The 10786-nt window shown below is 42.5% G+C and overlaps 1 protein-coding gene across 3 annotated transcripts in view; it reads left to right on the forward strand.

Annotated features, from left to right (window-relative positions):
- Positions 1–10786, forward strand: part of rasa3 (RAS p21 protein activator 3) — a 40186-nt gene that overhangs the window by 3990 nt on the left and 25410 nt on the right. For all 3 annotated transcript variants that reach the window (XM_069173363.1, XM_069173364.1, XM_069173362.1), the window contains exon 2: positions 10705–10786. This exon is cut by the window's right edge and continues 36 nt beyond it. In XM_069173363.1, coding sequence (XP_069029464.1) covers positions 10705–10786 — 82 coding nt within the window. The remainder of the gene's footprint in view (positions 1–10704) is intronic.

The raw sequence follows: 10786 nt of genomic DNA on the forward strand, positions 1-10786 counted from the left end.
CCTGCTGATAGCAGGTCCGTGATTACAAATTATAAACCACAGAACTTAAAGGTACCCTGTGGAATGTTTGACCACTGGGAGTGCTATAGAGCAATGTTTTTATAAGTGGGTCCGTGTTTTTGTTTGTTTAACATGTGATGAACCTGCCGATTTCACATTGACTGCTTAATTAAAACCCCCAACAAATGTAACAATGCACCAACAAACGCAGTGAAGACCACTGATAGCTCGCAAATATGGAAAGTGTGCATGACTTAAAATACTCCATAAATCAGATTTCCAAATGTTTTAATTGGAAGGAAATATATTCGACATACCTGATTAGTCAAACTGAATTTTGGGAATATTAGTTCTGTAAAAGTCGTACAGATTAAATTAGTTGGAAGAAGCCGATGAAGATACAATATGATGTCAGACAATATGAAATAAACATCCTTAAACCTGCAAAAATAGATTGCAAAAGCTTTTAAACCAAATTTTGCCACATAACCATTTAAGTTGATGTGGAAACTTGTCAGCAAATGGTTTCCTGTTTACACATCCATCTGATACGTAGCCTCATGAACATTTATCTCCCATTGTTGTGTTTCTGTTACCTGATAAATATCTGTCTCTGTAGCTGCTAAATGTTCTTTGCGCACGAACAGGATTGTTTTTCTGGGCTGAGTGTAGGTAGAATACACTGTGGTCTCTTTTTACTGAAAACAGTTAGTATTATGCTGATGAAATCAGAGAGACTGAACCAAAACAGAAAAAGCAGAAAGGTTGGTGGCTGTGAAACCGAAACAGTCAGCTGATAAGCACTAAAAGAAAAGCGGCATAGCGCTGAGGGGGAACTGTGGTTTCGTTACTACGAATCACTTGTTTCACGTAGTCATTTTGATCCATTTTCAATGTAAAATTATTGAGTAAAGCAACTTGTGTGAAAATAAAATGGGAAACTTTGTGTTCAGGGGCTAAAGGAAGTTTATTCTTTGTTCCAGATCACAAACCAGATACATCTGTGAAACAATGGTACAAACAAATTTGTTGTTGGTGGTACTTTAGCAAACATTTACATTTTGCTGCAGTAGTATTGTTTCTGTATGTTCACAATTTGCCATTAAATCCAAAGTGAAAGCTTTAGGTTCAGTCGGTGTCTGATCTCCGCTCATGTGGGAAAGAATAATTCAGGTTTGCACCGTTTGGCATCAGATCTCCTCACAAGCTGCTCGGCCTGAACTGTGGAAGCTTCATAGTGTTGGCATGCAAGTGTAATTTTGGATGTAGTGAAAATGGCGTGTGACACAGTGGATGAAACACTAGATTACTTATTGGAGTGGAGCGGCAGTGTTGGAGGTCCAGGAAACAGGAGTGAGTGGCTGAAGTCAGGCAGCTCAGGCTGGAAGACTGGGTGAGCCTGGGAGGGAGAAGGTAGTTTGGAGAGACAGAGCCCCCCCCTCCCCCCCTGTGTCCCGTCCTTCCCTTGACAGCTGGCCAACAGAGGTTCCCAAACTTCCTCCTGTCCAGGCTGAATAGGAGACATGGAGTGAAGGGGGGGGGGGGTGGGCGTCTGGGTTGGAAACGTCTCATCTGAGTGGAGGACTCCTATTTATCTAAAAGGGTTTAGATCTAATTTAGTTTAAGAAAAATAACAAGCTCCATTTGAGGCTATTATTATGTTCACATGTAGTTAAAGTTACGCCACGTTCTCCATTTTGTCCCAGAAGGCGATCTCTGGGAAGCAGTTTGCTGTAAACATGCGTGTTGACTGTTTAGACGCAGACGGTGTTTCGGTCCAGGCAGCTTTAGGCTGGTGGAATAATCCGGGCTGGGTACGGAAGCTCTCCCCGCTCCGTAACGTGTCCTCAACGAGAACTCATTACCAGGAATAGCAGGGAACTATCGCCAAAGGCCCAGCATGCAGGGTGAGCGGGGGTAAATAAAGGGCTGGAGAGCTCATCTAGAGCGCCACTCCTTCAGCTTGTCCTTCAGACGCCCCGCGGGAGACGTCGGCTGGGACGACCTCTACCTGCTAACAATGACAGGAGTGGGAAAACACTCCGCCCGCCGTACAGTAGAGAGAGCGAGAGAGGCGTCGGAAACACTGTTGTTTCGAAGCTGAGTGACTCCAACTGAAAGTTTAACACTTGCAAACAGCTACACGCACGCACGCACGCACGCACGCACGCACGCACGCACGCACGCACACACACACACACACACACACACACACACACACACACACACACACAAGCACGCACGCACACTGATTAAATCAGGTTTTGCAACAGTGTTTCCCTCCTCTGACAACACCAGCAATGTCAGCTTGCCACATTCAGGCGCTTCCACCCAGCTCACTCTCCCTTTCCTGTGGTTGCAAAAGATATCACATCATCTCAGCTTAGTTTGCCAAGCCTGTTTGTGACCGCATGTCGCTGGAAAGTCGACAGGTGTCCTAACTTTACATCTTTAATCGATTATTCTACCAGTCAAAACACAAACACAGACAGTTGTAAGTATTGTAAACGGGTGAACAGCCTGGAGAAGGTATTGAAGTTCAACTTTTCAGAAGTTCAGGCCACATAAAGCTGTGAAAGCAGCTCTCTCCATTCACGCTCTCTCCTTCTTACTGCACTCCCTCATGATGCCACACTGCAGCCACATCTTGAATGAACTCACCAGCTTTCTGAGCCTGATGTGGGCCTGTTTTAAAGCTGAATGGTAGCTTCACCCCATATGAAGGTGTGTGTGTGTGTGTGTGTGTGTGTGTGTGTGTGTGTGTGTGTGTGTGTGTGTGTGTGTGTGTGTGAGTGTGTGTGTGTTAGTCTGCATGTTTGTGTAATTTTGTTTCACCTGAGTTTTCCATTGAGGCTAACGAACCTGTGTGAACATTAGCTGCAGACAGAGTGAGTTTGATCAGTAACTCAGTTTATCACAGAGACTGGTGTGTGCAGGCACAGCGAGTCTTTTTTCCACTCTGTGCCTCCACATGCTGCTCCAACAACTGTTGAGTGGAAACTTCAGGATAACACAGCTCAGCTGGTTTCAGTGTCTTTTTTTTTTTTTTCATGGTGGACAATTTGTGACAAGCAGCACTGCATGTAAAAGTGTTTGGTTGGTACAGTCAGCAATGAATGCAGCTAATAAACAAACCCAGAAATCAGTCCGGACACCGACATGCTGCTTTGCTTCATCTCAGGAGTTTTGGGATTGATATATTCCTTAATTTTTTTAAATAGGGCTGAAGCAGTTACTTGGTTGATTAGTTAATGCAGGTTTTCCCTCATTATAAGACAAAGATGCAGCACCCACCTTCTCCGAGTCACAAATTCACTAAATAACTTCCCAGATCTAACGGTTGTAGTTGTTTCCCTGTAGACTTCTGATGCACGATTTATCTTTAGGCTTTTCGATTGTTGCTTTTTAATTACATGCTTTGGAAAATGTTGCTGGGGGGAGGACTCCAAACCCCCACCAGATACTCGGTGCACTTAGATCTTCCACAAACTAAGGCAAAACACTGTTAATGGACGGAAAATCCATTTATTCTACTAAAAAATGTCATTTATTATTTAGGTTGCTGACTCACGGGTGTTACAAATAGATTTTGTACTGACCAGATTTGAACTAGAGAATACTATTATAAATCAAGGTCCTAAACTTTGTAAAAATGATAAATATTACAGGAGGTGTTTGCATCAGAGTGTTGCACACATAAATCGAGCCCTCTGATCTTAACGTGTAAATTACAGGATTTGGACTTGAATGTGTTCTTCTTCTTCATTCTTCTTCTTCTTCTTCTTCTTCTTCTCCTTCTCCTTCTTCTTCTTATCATTCATTCTTCTTGTTCTTCTTCTGGCTTTTCTTCTTCTTCTTCCATGTCATGCTGTTGCACTCCTCAAAGCTCTGAAGGCTGAAGCTGCATCTGAAGCTGCTTTTGGCTAAACTGTGGTTGTTTGGAGCATGTCTTGGACCATCTGTCCAAAATGCTGCGGTTATGCTGACTTTTAACAGCCTCTTTTAAAGCCTTCTTGTAGAAGAGGTTTTGAGACTGAAAATACAAACAGGTGGAGTAGAAATTTTGAATTTGAGGTTTTCAGAGGTGAAGATGGGATTGTGGTTTTCAGTGTGACCTCCAGCAGGTTCACAGTGGTGAATGTGATGTTGCGCTGAGGCTCCTGATGAGTGCTCACTAATAAGTGGGTGCGTGCTTGTATAATGTCGTCTGTTTGCTTTATGTAGTCTGAATGTGTCATTTGGAGTTACTTGGGTTTCGTCTCTGAATTTTAATAGAAAGCTTGTGTTACAAACTGAGAATGTGGAGCATTGAGGGATTTAGAAATATAAACACGAGATGGCATCCCATTCATTTCAGTGAGACGTGCTCTTTGCACACATACTCTATGTTGGGGTAGTTTTTCAAGCTTTTTTCTGTATTCACTGGATTACAGATGTTTATTTTCCTTTTCTCATGTGAATAGGGCTTTTTGGGCCGCTGGTTATCACATGACCTGTAACTGTGGCCAATAAGCCAAAATTTCCTCACAGGCCCAGCCCTGATTTGGGTCTAAGTTTGAGAGACGTGTGTGTCTGCGGGCGAGCTGGGTCAAACAATAGTTAAGTTGCATTATGGGAAGTGTTGGTTCTAGTTTAGCCCATAGCAGGGACTAAAAGTCAGCAGATCTCTTTGTCTGCTGCTCTGGTTTTATCCATTGTTGTTTTACTCTGTGCCCCAAATTAATGACAGTGCAAAGAGACCATGAAATCTGAATGAGTGCTGCTGTCTACACATTTTACAGAGTAAATTAGTTATCAGATAATAAAAAAAACTTGATGAGGAAGCCCTAGTTTCAGTGATAAAGGAATATTTAACTTCATGTTCAAAGCCTTTGTGAATAGCCGCAGAGAAGGCGTGTGTGTGTGTGTGTGTGTGTGTGTGTGTGTGTGTGTGTGTGTGTGCGCGCGTACATGTGGGTGTGTGGGCGTTATGTTTAGTCATTTTCAGAAAGCCAGTAATGCCTTACAGTTTCAGTTCTTGTTTTGACTCTCTAACCATAAAAAAAACATCAAAGGAACTGAGCATTAACAGTGGGATAATATAAATGAGTTTCACTCCTTCTTTCCATTCTCACGGTGACGCTCTCGCTCTCTCTCTCCCTCTCTCTCCCTCTCTCTCCCCCCCTCTCTCCGCCCGTCCTCCACCCTCACACACTCTCGGGGGTAACTGGGTTGTTCGCTGCTTTTAAACTTCGTCTTGGATCGAGTTGAAATTCCTTTCTCCTCATCTCATTTCCTGTTGTAGCTTTCTCCAAAGCTAACCGCTCTCCAGTTTTCTATCTGGCTGACTTCTCTCTCTCTCTCTCTGTCTCACCCTTGACTGAGTACACTGCTTGTATTTTTCTCAGTACCCCCCCCCCCCCTTTCTTCTTCTTTTAAAAGCCTGTGTTTCCCAGGCCTGCTCGTTGAGCACACAGCCACCGAAAGCGTTCGCGCCTGTGTATCCTGGACCGTGTTCACGTCCGAGAGGATGAGAAGGATGCGGAGCGGTGCGTCTGTAACTGTACACACGAGGGTGGCCGACTGGAGTGAGTCGGCGGTGGGGGGGGGGGAAGGAACAAAGCTACACATTCACCGCGTCCATTTCGTTGCTTCAATCACTCGAGTTTCCTCATTTCTTCCGTTCTCGCCTCCTTTTCTTCACTTTTCCTCTTCGGGGATGAGCCGACCTTTTTCTGTTGATGTGCCGCGTCGCTGCTGTTCGCCCGTCTCGCCCTCTGTGGGGCTGTTCCTGTCATCATTAACTTCGCTGCCGCTTTACGCCCCCGTGTTTTGCGTGCACGAGCCAAGTGTGTGTCTTCGCTTGTTTCGCTCAGTTACTGGGGCAAGATATTCCCCAAGGGCAGCTGCAGGGATGCTTGATGAAAAGAAAAAAAAAAAAAAGCTGCTGCTGTTGTTGTTTTTAATTTTCTGCTTATTTTAAATCTCCGGGAGATAAAAAAAAAAACCCCACACAGCTCTGGAGAAGCTGAAAGAAGGAGAGATGAAAAAGGGAAGTAAGAAGAAATACAGGAAAGTGAAATCAGGTTAAAGTTTAGTTTGCAAGAGAAAACAAGAGCATCTATTGCAAGATGCGAGACAAGTCCTACGCACATAAAAAGCAAGAAAAAAAAAAGGAGGTTTCAGACCAAAAGAGGAAGCGGGTGAAAGAAAGAGAATGATAGGCAGGCTGAGAAAGGATTACAGGCTCTGGTTTTACAACAAAGACTTTAATCTAGCGTGTTGAACGGCAGGTTACCGGAGTCTTAATCTTTTATTTTGCGACATTCTCACTCTCCATCAAACAAAAACACACAAATGGGTAAAAAAAAATGAAACTCGCACACTTTACCTTCAAACTTCCCTTAAAATGGGAAAAGTCTCCCGTGGCTGCTGCTTATCACCTCATTCAGAAATGTATGACCATCCATCACTTCCTTTTCGCTTAAACAGGAAGCTGCAACTTGTCACACTTTAGCTGCAACTGTGGTGAAGACTGGTGGTTTTGCGTCGTTTACCCCAATGATTGCATTGAAACATATTGTTTACACTGCTGATGATCACTTTCAAATCATTTCTGACTGACAGATACGTTTGCTTGCAGACCAGTTTCAGTGAGGTGCAGAATAAAAATCAATATACAGAAATATTAGATATTAAAATTAATTGTAGTTGCCTTTTTTGTGCCATGTCTGTTGCATTATAAGTTTCCAGGAGATGCATTCAGGTGCTCAAACTTGTTTTCTAGTAATAACAAAATTTAAGAAAGGCACAAGAGTCCTGCAATGCTTCTTGATTTATATTTTTTGGTTGTATTCAGATGTTTCAGCAGATACAGCGGTCCAGTGCGTGTCAGCTTTCTCCAAGAAGTGGAGGTAGGGTAAAGTAAACTTGTAAACCAGTATATTGCGAGTTTGCTGACTTGCTAACATTAATGGCCGGAGCACTCAGGTCAGGCGTCAGCTTACACCGTTGGAGGGTGTGTGATCCGCGCAGCTGTGTGCCGTCACCGAGGCTAAATGTTCCCTCCAAATTTGTTGGGCTGCCTGCTTGTTAAAACCATAAACTGTATATAAAAGTTGACGTAGGTTCCAGGTCTGAAAAGTGAGGTAAATGTAAAAGTGCCTTAAACTGCAATACCACAGAAGACCGCTAGGGGTTGGCTTCAAAAAGGCTCCAAAGACTCTCACTCAACTTCTCTCATGAAATACAAAGCCAATACATTTTTTTCCATAAGTAATTTTGGTGTTGTTAGCTAAAGTCACTCCTTTGTATTTATTTTCTGTTGGCCCATTTGGAAATGATTTCCTCACTAATTAGATATTAGGTCTCAAAAATATGATTTCAGTCAGATTCTCCCCTCGCTCGTCTTCCATTTCATCCAAATATGATCACATCTGGCTCAAATAAATAAAACAAGGTGGTGACGATGGAAATGCCAAACTCGAGGCTTCAGAATGGCAGTTTACAAACCAATAGGTGACAGCACTACCGGTTGCCGATTAGTGTCTAATCATGAAAGTAACCAGTTTTTCACAGGTTGGGGGTTTATCTGTTTAGTGTTTTATGTAAAAAAGATTACAGTAAAGGAATTGTTTAAAGGCGTCTTTGACAAAGCTGTATTAAGTGACAAAAGTAACCAACCATTAACTTTATTCTTTGAATTATCAGTAAAGAAATGTACTTACTTTTTCAGTGTTTAATAATATATTACAGTTTTCAAGTCGCTGGCCCAACACAGCTGTATAACATCTGCATGGTGAATTCTGCTGTTTCTTGCATAAATAATGTTTCTATTCTTAAACCAGGTTTAGGGAAATCTGACAAATACAGTTTTATATATAAAATATTAGTTTTAAAAGTCTGATATCTCAAAGAAATATTTGCCAATGCATTTCTTTTTGTCTTAAGCTTTCTATGTAAAGTACTGGTGCAAACAGTTTCGAGTGCAACATTTTACAGATGAAAAATAACCCTTTAACTTCTCCCTGGTGGACAAACCACAGAATGTGACAGTTTATGAAGTACATAGTTTGAATTTCTCAGATGTTGAAGCTTTACATCTGCATATTCTGCACATGGACATCAGCTGTAAAAAAGAGAACTGAAAATGACTAGATGTTCAGAGCGATGAATTGTGTATCTTAAGAACGTTTCAAGTCTCTGCAAGTAGATTTTCATGCTGTATTGGCAGCAGTTGAATCTTCTGGCTGATGGAAAAATGCGGAAAAATTCTCTCATCAATCTAAGAGTATTTGGAGGAAGGTCAGCAGTCATTTACAAAAATACAGTACTTGGAGTAAAACATGCAGTCTACCACTTGAACTGTCTCGGGAATGTGTATGTGATGGCTTAAAATATGAACATTATACAAACTGTGTTCATTTCCTTTTTTGTAGATGTTTTCTGCTCTCCGGTACCTCTGGTTGTGTTTTTACGCTGCAGGTTGAGTCATCAAAGACACTGAGTTGAGAAAGCTGTGGTAATCCCATGATGTTTTGGTTACTAGGATGACCTGGATGGTGCAATCCAATCAAGGGACATGACCGGTCATGAATGACAGCGGGAGGAAAACAGGGATTGGAGGGAGCGCAGGGTGAAGGAGGAGGATTACGGGACGTAGATAAAGAAATAAATGTAAGAGAGAAATAAGTGAGGGAGGAGACAGGAGGGAGATCTAGTAACGGTGGGAAGTACAGGGATCAGGACAGAGATAAGAGAGAGTTACGTTATTTCACACGTAAACACAGATGGAGACGCAATCTGCAACAAGTCGAAGCGGTGGAATGCGCGCCGTGTTGTGCAGCTCAGGTGTCTCCTTAATTTGTGAATGGATGTTGTTATCAGGAATTGTTGTGTAATGATTCACGCAGTGCAAGAATCAGCCTCCAGGGAAGCAGTCATAACACTGTGTTGGATTACAAAACCCACAGGAAGCTCTTCATCACCTCTGTATGTCTCAACAAGGTTTGGCATTTGTCCTCTGTGCAGCATCACGGTCTGAAGCTACACATACCAGACAGGTGGCTGTTTGTATTTTAATACGACTTTCTAGTAACAACAGCTCTTTGTGAACAAGCTTAAAGGATAAATCTGGACTTTTTTATGTAATCCTTGTCAACAAGTCAAATTAAAAGACTAAAAACAACAATCAGAGCTAATTGTGCAGTAGCTTTATTTCAGTGCGAGACTTAACCCTTGGTCTTGTGGCTGCAGAGAAAAACTACCGGTGTGTAAATAAATCCCAGGTTTTAACCAAACATTTTCATTGTTGCAACGCCAGCTCTCCTCCGTTCAATTTCAAACTGGTTTGGTGATAAGATGCAGTTCTTGGGAAATCCTAAACTGTCAGAGCTGGATGGATGAACTGTTGTGTTTCCCAGTTGTAGAATTCCTTTGAGTGCAGATTGATTGAAAAGCCCAGTGGGACTGCAGCATTAACATGCAGATAACTGATAGGAAATAAATTACAGCCGGTTATCCAGTGTCAAATGTCAACTCTCTCCCCTTCCCCCCTGAGGCATCAGCTTTTGGGTCGGATACACAGCAGTCTGTATTACAGCAAAGATTTCTGCTACATGGTCTGGGAACTGTTTCTTGATGCAGCAACAGAAACTCTTTTACAATAGTAGAGAAATTTAAAAATGTGTTTTTTTTAATTCATATTTGTTTTATGATAATGCTCCTTCTTCTGATTTGTCTTAGATTTTTGCTCTCTTCCTTTTAGTGGCCTCTTGCGGCCTCCAAAAATCTTTGAAATGGAGCAATTTAAGAGGAAAAATCAAAGACAGACATTTCTTAATTGTGCAGGGTTTAAGGAAAGAACGTGGGGAACCATTGTGCTAAAGATAAAGTGCAATTTTGCAAACAGTGACAGCACCCACCCGTCGACTCCTGCTCTCACAAGACGTTGCTCATTCAAAGCCATAACAGTATGAGAAATGTGAGCAGTGTCAGATTCACATGCAGATAATGGAGCAAACACTGGTGGTGGTGAACACTTGTGTAAGTATAGACTGCAGTCCCGTGTGTCCCCATGGTGACGAGGAGCAGAATAGAAGAACAGAGGACTGACTAACGTGGATGCACGGCTTCATAAAGGGGAATATATTGGTCCCTTGGGGACTGGAGCACCACCTTTGTGGTTCTTGTGTGTTAGTGTGTGTGTGTGTGTGTGTGTGTGTGTGTGTCTCTCGGTGGGTGGTTGGACCACATTCTTGTAAAAGGGAGCGCTATCTGTCGCACATGTTTGATGAACAGATGGAGCTTTAGCAGAATTCAGGAAACGTCCCATTCTTTCACTCACAGATCTGAAGAGACACTCAACAAAAACAGTTTTTAACGTGCCATGCTGCTGTTGTTTGTGCGTCTGTTCCTGAGACAACAGCTTGATATTTGTGTCTTGTGTAAAAGCAGTCTCCCTGACAGAGTTAATCTAATTATATGTGCCGTCGGATTTGGTGATGTAAGGACAATGAAAGTGTGTTAAAGAGTGATGCCCTCCCCCTCCCGATACATTCAAAGCTAAACCAGGTGTGGACTTGCATAACCCTAGTTTTATTTTAACGTTGTGTGCTTTCAGTCGTCTTAAATAAGTAATACTTAAAGCCTGAATAAACACATTGTTTTTGCCACTACAGTGTTCCTCAGTGATGACTTTTTCTCTCCTCCCTTTTCTTTATGCAGGAGAAGCAAAAAACATCCCTCCGTACCCGGGGCCAAACAGGATGAGGGACTGTTACTGCACTGTCAACCTGGACCAAGAAGA

Source organism: Embiotoca jacksoni, unplaced genomic scaffold (assembly GCF_022577435.1).
Source record: "Embiotoca jacksoni isolate LCO1_2020_lvr unplaced genomic scaffold, fEmbJac1.0.p SCAF_6, whole genome shotgun sequence".
Taxonomy (NCBI): Eukaryota; Metazoa; Chordata; class Actinopteri; family Embiotocidae; genus Embiotoca; species Embiotoca jacksoni.